The 18,956-nt window shown below is 36.9% G+C and overlaps 3 protein-coding genes and 1 pseudogene across 5 annotated transcripts; 1 reads left to right on the forward strand and 3 right to left on the reverse strand.

Annotated features, from left to right (window-relative positions):
• Positions 1-550: 550 nt before the first annotated feature.
• LOC111795693 (protein ACTIVITY OF BC1 COMPLEX KINASE 7, chloroplastic) lies at positions 551-7,584 on the reverse strand. 3 transcript variants are annotated; one of them, XM_023678251.2, is made up of 19 exons: positions 7,433-7,584; positions 7,305-7,343; positions 6,213-6,802; positions 5,946-6,089; positions 5,677-5,802; positions 5,509-5,596; positions 5,248-5,341; positions 4,164-4,257; positions 4,003-4,057; positions 3,812-3,903; positions 3,529-3,699; positions 2,701-2,757; positions 2,535-2,618; positions 2,352-2,436; positions 2,164-2,225; positions 1,395-1,469; positions 1,208-1,312; positions 971-1,112; positions 551-889 (listed from the first exon to the last, which is right to left on the reverse strand). In XM_023678251.2, exons 3-19 carry the CDS (start codon positions 6,786-6,788, stop codon positions 816-818), a joined length of 2,124 nt encoding a protein of 707 aa, XP_023534019.2. In that variant the 5' UTR covers positions 6,789-6,802; positions 7,305-7,343; positions 7,433-7,584; the 3' UTR covers positions 551-815. The 3 variants fall into 3 exon arrangements, with proteins under 3 accessions (XP_023534019.2, XP_023534018.2, XP_023534017.2); XM_023678250.2 differs by having other exon boundaries at positions 7,305-7,346; XM_023678249.2 differs by having other exon boundaries at positions 7,305-7,582.
• Positions 7,585-9,244: 1,660 nt separating this feature from the next.
• On the forward strand, positions 9,245-10,591 carry LOC111795425 (Galactose oxidase/kelch repeat superfamily protein). Its single transcript, XM_023677853.2, has 2 exons — positions 9,245-9,401; positions 9,505-10,591. The coding sequence occupies exons 1-2, from the start codon at positions 9,372-9,374 to the stop codon at positions 10,444-10,446; spliced, it is 972 nt and encodes a 323-aa protein (XP_023533621.2). The 5' UTR covers positions 9,245-9,371; the 3' UTR covers positions 10,447-10,591.
• A 1,037-nt stretch (positions 10,592-11,628) lies between these two features.
• On the reverse strand, positions 11,629-13,285 carry LOC111794645 (nuclear transcription factor Y subunit B-3 pseudogene; annotated as a pseudogene).
• Positions 13,286-14,866: 1,581 nt separating this feature from the next.
• Positions 14,867-15,382, reverse strand: LOC147792742 (uncharacterized). Its single transcript, XM_087124192.1, has one exon. It carries the CDS (start codon positions 15,365-15,367, stop codon positions 14,867-14,869), a length of 501 nt encoding a protein of 166 aa, XP_086980318.1. The 5' UTR covers positions 15,368-15,382.
• Between the last annotated feature and the right edge of the window lie 3,574 nt (positions 15,383-18,956).

Raw genomic sequence — 18,956 nt, forward strand, 5'->3', positions numbered from 1 at the left:
TTATATTCTTCCCTTAATCACATTTCTAATTTTCAATTCAATATTTGATTTTAAATATTTGATTCAATTATCTTTTTTGGATAATTGTGTTTGGTTTGTTCGTGTAATTATCGTTATTTTATAAAATGACAAAAAATGAGTGACGTACACACCATTAAACGAGCAACCGCAGTAGATATAATAGAGATATCGTACAACGACTATAGTATTTATAATATCTAAAGTTTACTTCATACAGTCAAACTTAATACGAGACAATTTTTTAAAGTTTTGGATCTGTATGGAATAAAAATAAAGAAATCAAATAGAGTAGCCTATAAATAAAAAAAACAGAGAGATTAATTGTGAACTCTACTATTGTTGCTCGGGCCCACCAACCCAACCAATCCAAAAGTTAGTGTACATCTCTAATACTTATTTTCTCTTTCTTTTTTTTTCCTTTCAAATTTCATCGTTCTTAAAATAAACATGTGAATTATAAAAAATTCAATGACTTATTAAACACCCGAGACCTCCGTCCATGATTCGAACGAGTAATTCCCACGAAAGAAACAGAGAAAAATGGAGAATGAAACTGCGTTGGATCAAATAGAATAAACAATATGATACATTTAAAATGGAAGACAGTGTTCTAAATTCTAACCCAAGTTTATATCAGCAGCTTCTCCTCCAAACCTATAACCAGTTCTTGTTTCCTTCCTGTATGCAGTTTTCACTTCCAAACTGCCTGGGACTTGCCCATGTTGAAGGGATTGTATATCTATATGAATATATGTATGTATATATAAGAAAGTTGATGTTTGGAGAGTCAAAAATCAGATCATTTCCTCAAATTTGTCAAGCTTTTTAACCCGTTGCATACTCCGAAGAACAAGCGCCAAGAACACTCCTGTATTTCGCCAAACAATTGACACTAAAATTTGAACTTCTAATTCAAACTTACGTAACAAGAAAAAGAGCTCGAGCTCACCTGCCCCGACGAATGATCCACCGGCAATGGCTTGGTTGCCTTGAGAGCTTACAGTGATTCCGAGGTTCAAAAGCGTACCGCCCATCACGCTGTACATCGTTGCCATTTGAAGTATTGTTGCTTTCCTTGCTGCTCTTTCGGACTATGATTTCCATCAGAATATAGTGAAGTTTTGATCTTTGCTGAAGTCATAGTAATTAGATCATGTAAGAGTTTAAGAAGTAATTGAATATGTACCTCCAGCACTCGGACTCGAAGCTTTAAGTCCCCCGACTCGAGCTGTTGTACGAATTCCTCTATTCTTTGGACTCTGGATGGCATGGAAATGGTGGATGTTCTGGCCTGAAAATGAATTGCTATATTTTGTGAGAACTTTCGCTATATGAAGAGAGAATGGAAGAAAAACGCAAAGAAACTATTGTACTTCATTGGCTTGCTTCCTTATCTCCTCCACAAGTTGTGTTCTGCTTTGCTCCTTCTGTTTCAAGTCTAAAAGCTCCTGCACATAGTTTTCATAGAAACCACTTGAAGAACCTTTATGGATATCCAAAAGAACTATGAATAGATCATTTAAAAAAAGTGTGAGGAACCACGGACTCTCCACAATGGTATGATATTGTCCAGCATAAGCTCTTATGGCTTTGCTTTTGGTTGCTCGAAAATGTCTCATACCAATGGAGATGTATTCCTTACTTATAAACACATGATCAACCCCTTAATTAGTCGATGTGGGACTCCTCTCCCAACAATCTTCAACAATCCTCCCCTCGAACAAAGTACACCATAGAGCCTCCTCCCCTGAGGCCTATATAGCCCTCGAACAACCTCCCCTTAACTGAGGCTCGACTCCTTCTCTGGAGCCCTCGAACAAAGTACACTCTTTGTTCGACATTTGAATCACTTTTGACTATACCTTCAGGGCTCACAACTTATTTGTTCGACATTTGAGGATTCTATTGACATGACTAAGTTAAGGGCATGACTTTGATACCACGTTAGGAATCATGGACCCTCCATAATAGTATGATATTGTCCACTTTGAGCATAAGCTCTCATGGCTTTGCTTTTGGTTTTCACAAAAGACTTCATACCAATGGAGATGTATTCCTTACTTATAAACCCATGATCAACCCCTTAATTAGTCGACGGGGACTCCTCTCCCAACAATTCTCAACAAAAACAACATAACAAACCTGTGCATATGGTGCAGCAATCTTCACGAAGGAAAAATCTGGGTCGAGTGTGTAGCCTATACCTGAAACGACATTCGATTCCGTAGTCAAGAGCAGAAACGTAATCTAGTTGAAGTTGGTCAGCTTCTATACTTTAAAACAAAGAAAATGATGGCTCAATTACAAAAGCACAAGAGAGTGAGATCAACCTTCCAGGGTAGAAAATGCCCTCAATACAAAGGTAAAGGTGGAGGGGAATCGAAAAGGTTGATCCTGAGCTATTGCAAATAAATCCTGCCAGACAACCACGCTTGAGTTTATAAAAGATGATATTGATATCAAATTTGACAAAACCGAGCCTTCAACATTTGCTGAATTGAATATGTGCACACCTCTCCAATTGCAGCCAGAGTCTGCTGCTGGTCTGGTGTTTGGCTCAAGAGTGTGTCCAAGAAAAACTGAATGGATCTCCTCACCTAAATAAAAAAAATTCGATAAATGATAAGGCCAAAAACATAAATAGTTTGTAGATTTATATTCAATTTGCACACTATATACCGCAGACAGATCTCCTGTTGGCTGAAGTGCTTCAAGATCTATGAGCCTTTGCATAACCTGCACGGTTGCATCCATTGTCCGTAAAAGTAATTACCATAACAACAGATGCATCAACAGTTTTGCACCACCCCCATGAATCACATGATATAAATATGTTTTGCATTCGTTTTACTATAATCTATAGCATCATGAGCCTCAAAATCTGTATTACTCTTTTTCGAGATGGAAAGGGAACGAAACATTCCTTATAAGGGTGCGAAAAATCTCTCCCTAGTAGACGCGTAATGGGGAAGATCATAAGGGAAAACCCAAAGAGAACAATATCTACTAATGGTGAGCTTAGGCTGTTACAAATGGTATCAGAGCCAGACACCGGGTGGTGTGCCAGCCAGGACGCTAGGCCTCAGGGGGTGGATTGTGAGATCCCACATCAGTTGGAGAGGGGAACAGAACATTCCTTATAAGGTGTGGAAAACCTCTCCCTAGTAGACGCATAATGGGGAAGCCCATAAGAGAAAGCTCAAAGACCTTAAGGAGCCCGAAAGTGAAAGCCCAAAAAGGACAATATCTACTAACGTGAGCTTGGCCTGTTACAGCATAAGGAGTGGGGAGGGGAAGCAGTTGGTTCGATTATCATATTTGATTTGTTTGAAATAAGGGTTCCATGAATCAGGATCCTAGGAGCAAGAATTTCTGGTAATGTTGATAGGAAAGCATAAAAGTCGGATCATTTCTCCATACGACCTATCACGGACGCAGAGTAACGTAACAGTCTTACATTGAAGTCATTTGATACTTACGAAATGAAAAGAATGTGCAGTAAAAAACCTTTTTTGCATCTTTCTCATAAACGGCATAAAAAAGGTCGAGCAGCCGCTCTCTAGTGAAGGATTTGATTTCCCCCATCATGCCAAAATCATAATATATGATTGCTTCATCAACATCAATAGCAAGATTTCCCGGATGAGGATCCGCATGAAAGAAACCAGTCTTCAGTATCTGAAAGATTAAGTATGCTTTGACTAAATCATAATAGATTGGCTTTCATCATATTCACTGCCAGAAATAGCTAATAATATGGATCAGTTTATATCAGACTGACAGACCAGACCTGAATTAAGTATGCTTCAATGGCATGTGATGAAATTTGAGCGCGACTAAAGCCACGTGAGTCTAGAACATTCAGCTGATTTATCTTAACCCCTACAAATAGGATAGCAATGTTATTCTTAAGTAACACTGAAACACGCCAAAATATGATTGTGTTGTGTTATTTCAGAAACGCATTGCTCGGGGTCAAACCTGGTACATACTCCAAAGTCAATACCTTCAAAGCAGTGTAGTCCCAAAAGACAAGCTACAAGAAGAAAGAGGAAGTTTATTTAGTTAACACTTGTACAGCACATTTTAGTTCTGTACGTAAGATAAGTATCGATGAATGACTTATGTATGAAGAAACGTACGGGTACTCGAACCCACTTTATATTACGAAAATCCCTGCGGAATCTATCAGCATTTTTGCCTTCATTTATGTAGTCAATTTCTTGATACAAAATACTGCAACCATGAATCAGAAAGTGAGTAAAAAATTAATCAAAACATCATAATTAGCATCGTTTAATGAAGAAAAATGAGCTATAGATTATGCACACAAAAAACTCATGATGAACCAACTTGGGGACATCTCCCTTAGAAGGGTGCAAATTAAGGAAACGTGAATAAAGTCATGAAATCCAGCTAAAATGAATAATACACTACAGCACATGAAATATCATCTTAGATGACTGAAAAAACAAGTGCATATTCCTCAATCAGAAACTTTTAGTGCTCTTAATAAGCTACCGCATGAAGAATCATGTGTTGAGGATGGTTGGGAGGGAGTCCCACATTGGCTAATTAAGGGGAAGATCATGGGTTTATAAGTAAGGAATACATCTCCATTGGTATGAGACCTTTTGGGGAAACCAAAAACAAAACCATGAGAGTTTACGTTCAAAGTGGAGAATATCATACCATTGTAGACGGTCGTGATTTCTAACATGGTATCAAGGTCATGCCCTTAACTTAGCTATGTCAATAAAATCCTCAAATGTCGAACAAAGGAGTTGTGAGCCTCAAATGTATAGTCAAAAGTGACTCAAGTGTTGAACAAAGGGTGTACTTTGTTCGAGTGCTCCAAAGAAAGGAGTCGAGCCTCGATTTAGGAGAGGTTGTTCAAGGGCTACATAGGCCTCAAGGGAGGCTCTATGGTGTACTTTGTTCGTGGGGAGGATTGTTGGGAGGGAGTTCCACGTTGGCTAATTTAGAGAATGATCATGGGTTTATAAGTAAAGAATACATCTCCATTGATATGAGGCCTTTTTGGGAAACAAAAAACAAAACCATGAGAGCTTATGCTCAAAGTGGACAATATCATACCATTGTAGAGGGTCGTGATTCCTAACCTCATGGTTTCAATGTATTTATATAGATGTCTCCAGCACACAATAACACCATTTCATTTTATTACAATGAAAGATAGCCACTAAAGATAAGCTTACTACTTACGTAGCACATTCTTCGTATATACCAATCCAATCTCTTGTAGAGCCACCAAAGGTTTCACTTCTTTGAAAATATTCTGCAATTAGCTTCAAATTCTCTGTTGATGACATACAAACAATAGTAAAACTCAAAATGTAACCTCAATAGCACGTCTCAAACTCAACGTCCAAATTACATAATCGTGTCCGACCAATCAGCTGAAGAAACTAGATTTGAACTAAATGCAGGTAACTCGATAAAACTCGATAAAAGTTGAATTCTTACTCAGGTCAATGTCAAAAAGCTTCTTGAGACCAGGTCTTTGAACTTTGATGACCACCCTCTCTCCATTATGCAGTATTGCACGATGGACCTAAAGACAATATTACTCGAATTAATGCTGAAGAAACTAGACTTGAACTAAATGCAGGTGACTATCACTTTTTAATGCACCTGGCCAAGGCTTGCTGCAGCAATAGGACGGTCCTCGAATTCTTTGAACAAAGTATCGATCGGGGCACCCAGTTCACTCTCAATGAATCCTCTTGCTTTTTCTGGAGAGAATGCAGGGACTTTATCCTGATTACACAATATCAGAAACATAAATCTTCTGATTGTTATTCAGCAGTGATATCACACCATTCTGTAATTTCGATATCTGAATATCCTTGTGACACGAAGGCTATAGCCATTTGGAAATTCAATTAAAATAGTACTGATACCTGTAACTTAGCTAGCTCGTCCACATACTCACGAGGAAATAGATCCGACCTTGTTGAGGAGAGCTGTCCAAGCTTGATAAAAGTAGGACCAAGCTGCAGCACACGCTCCCGCAGCCAAGACGCGGTCTTTTGCCTTCTTTTTTTCTGGATGGGGAGAGTGATGATAGAATTAAAGGAGCATACTATATTCCAGTCTAGAAAGTCATAAAACGAACCTGAAATGAGGTAATTTAAGAGATAACTAACAACCACATGAAAGTATTCAACCTGCTTGTCTTCTGAGAAGCCTTCTGCATACGTCCATTTTGCATTTTCCAAGAAAACACGAACTCGTAAGGAAACGATGAAACTCCAAACATCGATACTCCTTTGCACAGAGTTATAATTTTCATTAGCCCAACTGAAACCTTCATCTGAGGGCAAAATTTTAAGGTCCTCAAGTGGTGGAAGCTTTTGGGAGTCTATAACATTCGTTCTCTTAATCAACGGAGGGGACGGGCTGCGCTTAATTATACTTGCCCCATTGATAGCCTGCCTTTTGCCATTTATTTTCTCCACTTTATTGGCAGATACAGCCTTTGTTTTCACTACTTCATTTATAGGTGCCATCTTAACGGCTCTTCCATTGGTGCTTAACCTTGGAGGCGATGTATTATGCTGCAATTCATTACCAATCCTTAAATGTCGAGAACGTGGAGGATTCCAAGTCGACTTCTCGATCTTGTTGAATGTATTAAGTGAAATTGATCTTGAAAAACACAGATCATAAGCTTGTCTCCCTTTTCCTTCATTTAACTTTGCTTCACAGAAATAACAGCTGTGGGAAGCCAGTGTTGCCGCCATCAAAGAATTGTGACCTGAAAAGATTAAACGAATATAATGGTAAATAGCCATCTCTAGCTTGTGAAATGGCTAAACAAGAACACAAAACGCATAAGAAGGAGCTAATATGTTCCTTGAGATTACAGAGTTTGTGGCAGCTCAAAGCATTCGAGCAAAATAATGGTCAGGAATCAACGAAACTGAAACTCTATCAAATAAATAGCGCGTGAATCTTGGTTTGCTAAATCTGTTCAACGTGAATCGATCAAAAAGAGGCTAAAAAAAGTAAAGAAATCCTCGAACTGGTTCGTTTGATCAATCTTTTCAATAATTTCACTGATTTCATCAAGTGAACTCATCACGCACAGAAAATTCCCAGAAAATACGAACAATCCAAATCAAAGTGGCATGAAAATACACAAAAAAAATCAACTGAAATGAACAGCAGAGTATCTGAACTCGAATTGAGCAATCTTAAGTGGAACGACTGTCACAAATGCAAAAAGAAAACAAGAAAGATGTGACAGAAACGCTTACTGGGTGCGCCTGTTTTTCCGAATTCTCAGCGTCCAAGCTCTACTGAAACCAGGAGAGAGGTCCAAAAATCAAATGGATTAACGATCAAAACAGAAATGAAATAGTATCTCCAGAGTCTGAACAATAACCTCTCAGATTCTTGGTGCGTATTAGAGTCAGACAGCGGTGGCCATCTTGTCCGTTTCTACTGGTGGCCACTGTGGTCGTTGAGCGGCTTGAGCCATTGTTTGATGAACACGGAATGCGTGGCCACCTATGAACCTGTGATTTCCAACGAGCCAGCTTGTGGTGGGAAACGAGGCCACTTGCCCTCAACAAAATTATTTATTTATTTAATTCGAAATATAAAAGGAAATTGTGATTAGATTTTACAAAGGTGGGTATAATATTTTATGTCATCCTACTAAATTTTTTATCTTAAATTATATAATATATTAATTCTAACTCAATTTAAGCGTAATTTAACTTATTTCCACGATCATAATAAAAAATATTATTAATTTTTTAAAATATCAATTATACTTATTAAGAAAATTAAAAGTTTTGATGTAAAATTTAAGAATATTTTTATTAATTTAGCTAACATTCTCGTTGTTGCTTTGATATTATTTACCAAATTTTAAGATATATTCAGGTATTTTGATTTTGATGTTGATTTTTTATTTTATTTTTAAAATTCATAAATATTTTTTTAATTTAACATTGTAAAAGTATTTTTTTTTTAATTTAAACAATTAAAAATCATTTTTGGTCCCTAATTTGTACGGCTTTAATTTTCTTTGAGTCTTTAAATTTGTAATAATTTAATTTTTATCTTCAATTTTAATAAAAAAAATTTATTTATGAACATCAAAAAAAATTAATTAGCCACCGATATGTTATAAGTTACAAAGTCTAAAACATTAAATAATAAAATTTAATTTTTAATTTTGATGAAATATTTTACCATAAATATTAATTTGTTGGGAATTAAAAAATTAGATTTTATTTTTAACCTTTTTCAAAAAAAATATAAATAGCAATAAAGGCAATAGCTGAGTCATTTGATTTTATGAAAAAAATGGAAAATGATAAATTTCAATTACATTTCTATTAATGTCGCTCATCTGTGCTATTTATAGTAAATCATTTCAAAAACAATAATTAATATTTTTTAACCTTTTTTTAAAAAGTTTAAAATATGGATAAAAATTGTTTTTGGTGTTTATATAATCGAATAACTTAGTCAATTCGGACTACCGAATTCAAACCATTTGGGTTGACTTATATTATTTTCGAATATGGGTTAAGTTTAATTTTTCGAAAAGTCGAAAATTCGGATCAGTCCATAAATTGACATTTTTTAGTTAGGTTAACACGACGAACCCGAAAATAGAGTAATAATCCAATCAAATCCTGACGTTTGTTAACAGATGGATTGTTAATGTTTAATGAATAGTGAATAAGTATAATTATTATTTATAAATTAAATCCCAATTAGCGAATAATTACTTTATAAAAACTAGGTTAAATTATTTGAATTTAGTCTCATTTAATATTTATTAAATTATTTAAAAGCACTCGGCATGGAAATGGCCTTGACGACAAATATATTTATATATTTTATATATTTTACATTTATTTATTTTTTTTGTAAATTTTTAATAATTTATTGAATTTTAAATTTTATGTTATTAAATTTTGAGTGTTAGAAGTTTAAACTTTTAATTTAGTATTTAATAATTTTTTAAACTGTCGTTATCATTATCGAAATTAAATAATAAACTAGTTGATGTTATAATTAATTATTTTATTAAAAAATATACATAATTTATTTGAGTTAAAAATAATTTTGAGTGGGACATTATCTAATTAATCCAATGAATTTAGGTCGTATCAGAGGACATTGGTATCTGGTGAGGATTATCACTAACAGAATTATTTGTCGCATTAATCAGGTTTAGGGCCACATTAGCAAGTTAATTAATTACTTTATTTTAAATTTAGTATAAATACGCGCGCCAAAGACTGCCCTAGTCACACTCGACGCCATTGCTATCTGCCGATTCAGCTTTGGACTTTCCACAAATGGCTCCGATGAACGGAAAATGGACGAAGGTAAGTCCCTCAATTCACCATTTTCTGAATTCATCTTCATAATTTCAACTTCTATTGCCACAAATTTCATTTACTATTCGAAATCTTGATCAATTTGTTGTAGATCGATCAAAACGGCGCAGGACCAGGCGCAAGAAGCTCTCACGCGATCACAATCGTAGGGAAAAAGGCCTACGCCTTCGGCGGCGAGTTTTCGCCGCGGATCCCCGTCGACAACGAACTTCACGTATTCGATCTCGACGAACACACCTGGACGGTCGCTTCTGTCTCCGGCGACGTTCCTCCCCCGCGTGTTGGCGTCACGATGGCCGCCGTCGGCCAAATCGTATACGTCTTTGGCGGTAGGGATTTGGAGCATAAGGAGCTTAACGAACTCTACTCTTTCGACACGTCGATCAACAAATGGACGCTGCTCTCTGGCGGCGAGTCCGGGCCGCCTCACCGGAGCTACCACTCCACCACCGCTGATGACCGCCGCGTCTACATCTTCGGCGGATGCGGCAACTCCGGCCGCCTCAATGACTTATGGGCTTACGATACGATAGAGGGAAAATGGATCGCGTATCCGTCGGCAGGGGAGGGGTTAAAGGGCCGAGGTGGGCCGGGCTTAGCTGTGGCCCAAGGGAAAATATGGGTGGTGTACGGATTCGCGGGTATGGAAATGGACGACGTACACTACTTCGATCCGGCCCAAAACAAATGGGCCCAAGTTGAGACGACAGGGGAAAGACCCACGGCTCGGAGCGTGTTCTCCACGTGCGCGATTGGGAAGTACGTGTATATCTACGGTGGGGAAGTGGACCCCAGTGACTTGGGGCATTTGGGCGCCGGAAAGTTCGCGGGAGAGGTGTATGTGTTGGACACGGAGGCGTTGGAGTGGAGTAGAGTGGAAGATGGGCTGGGCTTGGAGAATCATCCTGGGCCGAGAGGGTGGTGTGCATTTTCAGTGGGCCGGAAGGGAGGGGAATTGGGCCTTCTGGTTTATGGGGGAAATTCGCCGAGCAATGATCGGCTGGGGGATATCTATTTTTTCACTCCCGTGTGAGCGAGAATGGTAAATCTAGTTGACGGTGGTTATTTGATCGATTCCCATGATGGGTGTGATTATGTGTGTATTTCGAGTTTTTTTCTTTTTCTTTTTCTTTTTTTTTTTTTTTAAATAAAGGGCTGATTAGTATCTTGAAATTAAATTTCTGTGTTTAGTTTTGTGTTAAATTTAAAACGAATATTAAGCAATATGAAATATAAAATATATTAATGAGTAATAATTGGAAGTGAGTAGCTTGAACTAGGGTTTATGAGTTCCTCATCTCGACTTTAGCATCAGCAGTGATTGTAATTTCATTTCAGCGTGTCTTGCTTGAACAACATTCAAATGGTTCATCGTCTTGACTTTTCTCACAATCATGTGTTAGTAGTGTTTCTTTCATCATCATATCTTCGTTGATCATTCTCGAGTGTCATCTAACATCCTACAATTCGTGTAAGTTACTTTTTTTTATTATTTTTATTTAATTCGATTCTCGATATTAATTCACGTTTTCTCACTGCAGATATTTGTCTACCATTATTGTTAATGTTAGTACCATCATTCATTGTTGCCATTAGTAGGTTTGCTTATGGTCCACCCGCGTTGTTGCAGACGAAAACCGTGTGTTAAATTTCGAGGTGCACACAATTTTATCATTGGACTAGTGGAGTGATTCAAGTTAGTTATTAAAATGTCCTCTTTTCTTAAAGAAACCCTAAATAAACATAAACCACCAACCAAAACCATCCATTTTTAGGTGCAAAAAGGAATAAAAAAGAGGCAATTTGAAAATAAATTTCGTGTCAGACTCCGCCTGTCTTTCCTTAATAAAACCCAAACCAACCAAAATAACCATTGTAGAGCCTTTCTACTGTCACTCCAAAACAGAATAAAAGCATTGAATTGACCAATCTGAACTTTACCTTCTCTCTCCTTAAATGGCCCTTTTATGCACTCTCACCCATCTCTCTCCCTATATGGATAATGTTTCATTTTCATATTTTTATTTATTTTTCTATTTCCTTTTTCCATTTCATACTCATGATTTTTCCACTTTTTTATTTAATATCCAACTACCCTAACTATATACCTAAAGTATACCTACAAATATAAAATTTTGCACTCAAAATATGAAATCCTGCACCAGTTTCAGTCGACGATCGATCATCTTTATTGGTAGTGGCTGACCCTGCTTACTAAAACTAAAAATTTAGTCGATTAATTTTGATGCATCACATTATCATATCCTCTTACACACAAGATACACAAATTACATTTATATATAGGGGGAAAAAAGGAAGAGTAAAGAAAAATAGAGAAATTTGGCAGAAACCCTAAAAGGAAGGAAGGGAAAAAAAAAATATTATTATTAACTTCCTAAAAAGTCATCAATGATGCTCAAAAGTTGGAGAACCTTTTATTAGCGTCCAACTAGCAACCACTTAGCTTGACCTTGCAGCAGAGTCCACATCGTCACCACCACCACCGCCGGAACTATCGGTGTCCGGTGCCGTAACCACCATTTCCTCCCTTTCCACCGCCGATTCCCATGTGGTGAAATCCACCACTGCCATAAACGCCACCCTGATGATGCCCCATCATCATCATCCCACCATACATTCCACCCACTCCGTTGAAACCACCGCCGCTAACACCACCACCAGTACCAGGGTTGACTCCACCACCACCAACATTTGCCCCACTTCCGCCGGGTCCACCACCACCACCACCACCACCGTCTTTTTCCCCTTTTCCTCCACCCATAGTGCTCTTTTCTCCTTCCATTTCCCTGTACTTCTGCAGATATGACTTGAGCGGTTCCACATACTCTTCGAATCCTAGCGTCGTCATGGCCCACAGCAAATCGTCGCCGTTGATTGTCTTCCTCTTCTCTCTCTGGCACTTGTCTGACGCCTCTCCCGTTATGAAGCTTATGAACTCCGATACGCACTCTTGTACAGTTTCTTTCGCATCTTTCGAGATCTTCGCGTTTGCTGGTAGCGCCTTCTTCATGATCCTGCTCACGTTCGCTATCGGCAAGAATCTGTCCTGTTCCTTCGCCGATAGCTCGCTGTTCGCGTTGCTGTTGTGACCTCCCGATTCGTTATCCGAATCCGCCATTTCCTAATCTCAAAAAACACGCCTCTCTCACAGTAATTTTTAATTCTCCGACTCTGCTAATTTCTCAATCTCACAACAATTTCCTCCTCCTAGGGCTCCTGAAATTACACTTCAACGACATATAGCTCTAAAATTTTCCTTCTCTCGATCCATTCTCACAAGAACGAAACTATCAATTTAGGTAAAAGAGGATTACAGACCGAATCCGTCCATTTTTCGCTATAAAAATTGACGGATACGAATCATCCTCTCACAGAACAAATTAGAAAGAGAGTAGTAGAGAAATCGAATTGCTAAACTCTGTTGACCTAAAACGCCTAATTGCAAATCCAGAATCGCATTACAAAACAACAAATCTTCTTCATCAGTGAAGTTCTTCTTCTGCGCCGGAAACTCCTCGACTTAAATAATAATAATAACACAAACTCCGTCAACAAATTGAAAAAGAATCAGATACGAGAAACGATATTCCAGCGCCCGCGACTCGAACGGAAAAGAACGGTCAATAATCCTGCAGTTGAAGAGACACGAAGAAAAATCGAATTTCGTTAAGAGAGAGAAGATGAATGATTACTGCCGAGTTCAGTTTTTCAGTCAAGGATTGACTAGAATTTTTACGGACGCCGGAGCCTGAGTTCTGAAGGAGAATCGGGAAAGTCGCCGCCGGAGAAGAAACACCCAAGAGAACAAGGTGGAGGGTAACTGAGGGAAGGGGAGTTTGTTAGAGTCCGTCGCGTCGTTTGGGCTAATAATGCCATCGGGAGCGACACGTGTTTAGTTGCTCACCGTTTATTTGTCGATAAGAGTGCGCTTTGTGGAGGTTTCTCCAACGTTGGATTGGCTCAGGAATAGCCGAGATCTAACGGTCTGCATTCCGCTACGTGGCGAGCAAGATTTGTCGCTTTTTGTTCGTTTAATTTTCCGTTAGAACAACTGCAACTGAACAAATCTGTATTTTTTAAATATCTCGGACGGCCAATCGGCTTCGCTCGGCTTCAGCCGCTAGTTATTAGCCAAGTAGTTTAAATTTTTATTAAGCCGGATATAATTTTAATTTAAGATCTAATTTTTAACAAATATTGAGAAAATCATAGAAATTAAATTAATTTTTCTAAATAAATTAATTATGCATAATTTTATTTCAATTAAATTCTAACATAATTATTACATAATCCATCTTATAATTAGAAGAAAATTATAAAATTAGCACTCTGTAGTAATTAGCATATTATGACGTCATTCCACCAAAAAAAAGTCCACGTGTCAAACAATTTTCCATGGAAATATAAAATATCTTTAGGCGGTATATAAATATCATGAATCTTAACATTAGGTGACATGTATTTTTGTTTTATTATATGGTTTGAATCATTGATTTAATATAGTAACAACGAAAATAGTATAAAAGAAAACAATAAATATCTAATTGTATATGGCCCACGCAATATAATTGCTTCAAGATATTTTTCTCTCTCTTACCAAGATTGTTTTTTTTTTTCCTATCATATTGTAGATATAGAACCATGTTCTTAATAAAATTTTAATTAAGACGTAAAATAATGAATATTGTTACTAAATCGTGACTATACGATTGTTGTCAAAATTCGGATATGGTAAAGCATTTGATTATCACGTGCAACGAATCTAAAATTTATTAGAAGAAGAAGAGTATCATCTACGAAACAATAAAAACTTGCACACGCTTACACGATAAGATAGATAAATAACTATACATGAAGAATTAGACCACGCTACACGTTAGCTTCAAGTTGAGGTGACAGGTCATATACTCGAGCAAGTATGTCACAAAGATACTCGCATTAGGCTGATTTGATGGCCAACACTTTTTAATATTTAAATGCCAGAACCGAATAATCTTGATGGGATATCTTCATGATCGGAAGGATATTTTCAATTTATACGTTTCCTAACTAATAATCATCGAGATGACACATAATTGAAGCGGATAACATCTATTAACAGGGTGTGCCAACGACGATGTTGGCCCAAGAGGGGTGGATTGTTAGATTTGGGAAAGGAAACATTTTTTTATAAGAAAAGTAGAAATATTTCCGTAACAGATGAGTTTTAAAACTATGAGGCCGACCACGAAAAGTAACTAACACTAGGGTTCGAGTTCTAGGTTTTAACCGACGTAACCAAGATTTTTAATTTTTTTTTTCATTAAAACTGTAAGACAGTGATTAAAAACACCAAATCCACACAAATAAAACTAATTTAAATCACAAAAATAAAATATCAAAACCCATTTACAGTAATAAATCACCAAAATTACTGTTTTTATTTTTACTTTTTACTTCCTTGCTTCAATTTCAAACCTTGAATACTTAATGGAGCCCATAGATATGTCGATCTCGATCAAATTCTCCTCCTCATTGATGTCGTTAATTTCAGCCAACAGCTCCATAAGATTCTTCCTCTGCTTCTCAAATTCCGGTAGCTCCCGGTAACAAGACGACATGTCGTCCTCTTCTTCCTCTTCCTCGTCCTCGAACTCGTGGCTGACGTAATGACCGGTCGGAAGAGAGATCTCAATCAAACTTTCCTCGTCGGAAATCGAACCCTCATCGGACTGGTCTAGGGTTTTCGCCGTAAACCGGTCGAAAACCCGCCACTCCACGACAGAGTCCTCGGTGGTCGTGAAATTATCGTCGGCACATTCACCCTCCGACAGTAAACCGCCGGCCGCCGGCGAGGATTGCCGATCAGAGACAAAAGTCACTTCCTTTTCTTCTTCTTCGATGAATTTCTCAATCGGAAATGAATTTCTTTTGGCGATTGAAAAATAAAGCATAGATATAATCAGAGGTATTGAGGTAAGTAAAAGAGATGAGAATCCCAAAAAACCCAATGAGAGGAGGAAAAAAGTGAATGAAATCAACCAAATTAATGGGTTTCTCAAAGAAAGATCAGCCATTTGATCCTAGTAATTTTCTCGGGAAAAAGGTGAAATATTTTCTCAGGAAACAAACAGGGTTGAGAAAGACTCCATTTTTATGAACATGAAGGAGATGATCATATGGGTTTTGTAAGTGGTGGGTTGAGGATGAAAGTTTTTAATTTTTTTTTGGTGGTGTTATTCCGCAAGTGATTCTCTTGAAAACCCCAAAACCTATGGAAATTAGAGAGATGGCATGTGCTAATCTCTGTGCTCACCACATGGCATCCCCTGCCCCTCCCGACAGCCATTTTTTTGAATCTTTTACTGCTAACACCATCAATAAAACCTAGCTGAGAATCCATTTAGGCTAAATTTTGACTAAAAATGGCCAAAATCTTGCATACCCATGATATGGATTGTGAAGTTTTGTCCAAAGTTTGAAGCTTTATGGAGTTTTAATGATGATTTTGAGTAGGTTTTTTGTGATCTTTGGCATAAATATGTTGTTACCAAGCTTTTTTAGGGTCTCCCATGGCCGGCCGGCTGCGGTCGGTGGGGCACTTTCGCTGAAGGTTGGCTCAAATTGTTGTCCTTCTGATCATGTTCATTACCCATCTTCAATTTGACGTCTTTTTTTTTTTTTTTTTTTTTCCTTCTCTCTTGTTGAATGGAAAAGGTAAAGGGAAAGTTGAATCGTGTATCAGTTTTTTTTGTTAACTTAACGTGAGATCACACATCGGTTGGAAATGGGAACGAAACGTTTCTTATAAGGGTGTGGAAACCTTTCTTTGGTAGACGAGCTTTAAAATCCTGAGGCTAATGGCAATATGTAACAGACTAAAACGGACAGTATCTAGTAGCGGTGAGATAAAACTGTTACAAATGGTATAGATCAACTAGGCACGGCGGTGTGTCACTGATGTGTCAGTGAGGATGCTTGGCCCCCAAAGGGGTGGATTGTGAGATCCCACATCGGTTGGAGAGGGGAACGAAACATTTCTTATAAGGGTGTGGAAGACTCTCCCTAATAGACACGTTTTGAAACTGTGAGGTTGACGACGATACGTAACAGACTATAACAGACAATATTTGTTAATGGGGTTTAGGCTTGAAGATGGATGGATAAATTCCCAAATTGTGTATATGAAAGAGAGTTTTGGAGAGGGTTGTGGTCTTTGTGTGTGGTGTGATTTTTAATTAGTGTTAGCGACGTTCAAACACGTATAACCTAATTACTTAAAAGAAAAAGTGTGTGGACGTTGAAACGTGTTCATTTTGAGCAGAAGTTCTCATAGTTGCGTGAGACTTTTAGAACATCACGGACGACGAGACGATTGTGAGAATGAAGATGACATAAACAAGTCAACATCATATCTGAATAAGAACAATCCCGATACTGTAAAAAAGACTTCGTCTAGTGAACTTTAGCTTAGAGCGATCATATATTGGGTGACCTTCAAGAAAAGACGTTGAAAGGACGATTAGTGACAGATGTTACTTTATAGGGAACAGTTTTTCGTTCTCACAACGCAACAGATAAGTAAAGCGTATCGAATCCTGCTTTGATATTATTTTTTGGAGTTTAGCGATGGATCGACCCGTTTTGTGATGTTATAGGTTTTAGGGTTTTGATTTGAATAGCCACCTGTCGGCCAATTGCACAAATAAAGCAGTGCCATAGGACATGAAACCCTAATAAGCTCAAGGAATTGAGTACAAGGAAAGAGAAGAGGAAGAAGAGAAGACATTGGGAACAAACTCAAACCCTAAAAATAAAGCTATAAAATGGTAAATGGTTTCGAGCTTTGAGTAACTTTGCCTTGAAACAAGGAATGTGATGAACAAAACCAGCAAGCTTCCTTGGAGATTGTGACTTAGGAATGTTTTGGATGCCAATTTCCATTCATCAAATTGGGAGGGGACCATATCTTTCTTAATTTCTTTTGTTTCCCGAGACCCGTATTCTTTCATCCAAATACGTTATGACTCCTAACGTCAAAGTAAAATTAGGGTTAATGCCTCGAAACTACATCTGAATGAGAGTAATTCTGTGTCCGAGTAAAATTAGGGTTACATGGGTCAAGATCACATTTGAATGACAGTAATTTTGTGAGTAAAAAAATATACTCAAAGATCTCGTGTTTGAGGGTTTCAAGAGTCACCAAAAATGTTTTTTTTTTATCGAGTCACCAAGAAAATTCTCACGAGCTCACCCAACAGAGAACCGTTCCAAACTAAGCATGTTTAACTATGAAGTTTTTACGATTAAGTCATCGAAACAGAATGTGACCCCTGTTGTTACAACTTGTCGTTTATAATAACCTACCATTCATATAATAATGTTTATTTAATTTTTATACGAGTAATTTTAGGGTTGTGTGAAAAAAAAAAGCAAATTATATTAATTATTAATAAACTAAATAATAATAATAATAATTATTATTAATAGAGTAAAATAATTATAAATTAAAATGTTTTTTTTTTAATAGGAATTTTTTTAATCAGATACGAGTTTCGATATATGACGTGTATTAAAAAATTAAACGAAAAGGGAAAAATGATTTAATCATGTTAATTAAGAAATTAGATTAAATTAATTAATTAAAATAAGGTGTACTTTTTTTATAAAAATAAAATTTATTATTACATGAAAACGTGACAGTACAGACCATTTACTCTAATGTTTCCCTACCAACCAACCTAACCTATAATTGTCGCAATTATATAAACAATTTTCCAAATTCATTTTGATTTTTTATATTTAATTTCCATTCCTATAATTTTAAAATTTTAAAATAAGCCTAATTGTTTGTTATTTATGTGAAATGTGAGTTTAGAACTATGTAATATATATATATATATATATATATATATTAATTGATCATTATAATTTTCTATTAATTGAATTAATAGTGTTAAAATTAAATATTTATTTTCTTTTGTTTTCAAACCAGATAATAAGAATGAGGATTTATTATATGCCTTAATTTTAATTAAAAAAAGAAAAAAAAAAAAATCAAAACCTTAATTGTAACTGTAGAAGCCCACAACTAGTCGGTATTATTGTTTTTGGGTTTTTTTCACATTCTTAGAGTGCTTTATTTCCTTTTCTAACCGACGTGGGATCTCACAATTCACCCCTTGAAACCTAGCGTCCTTGCTGACACTCGTTTTCCTCTCCAATCGATGTGGGATCTTATCATCCGCCCTCCTTCGGGGCTTAGTGTCCTCACTGGCGCACTGCCCAGTGTCCACCATCTTCGAGGTTCAGCGTCATCACTGACACAATGTTCGATATCTGGCTCTTATACCATTTGTAACAATTCAAACCCACCACTAGTAGATATAGTCATTTTTTGTTTTTCCCTTTCGAGGCCCAGTATACTCGCTGGCACACCCTATCTTTTTTATATTTTATGGTATTGCTATTTGCTCCTTCAACTTCTTTATTTTTGCTATTGTATCCCTCACTGTATTTACTCTTAAATCAACCATGCTCGAC

Source organism: Cucurbita pepo, chromosome 5, assembly GCF_057944985.1.
Source record: "Cucurbita pepo subsp. pepo isolate OVF chromosome 5, ASM5794498v1, whole genome shotgun sequence".
NCBI lineage: Eukaryota > Viridiplantae > Streptophyta > Magnoliopsida > Cucurbitales > Cucurbitaceae > Cucurbita > Cucurbita pepo.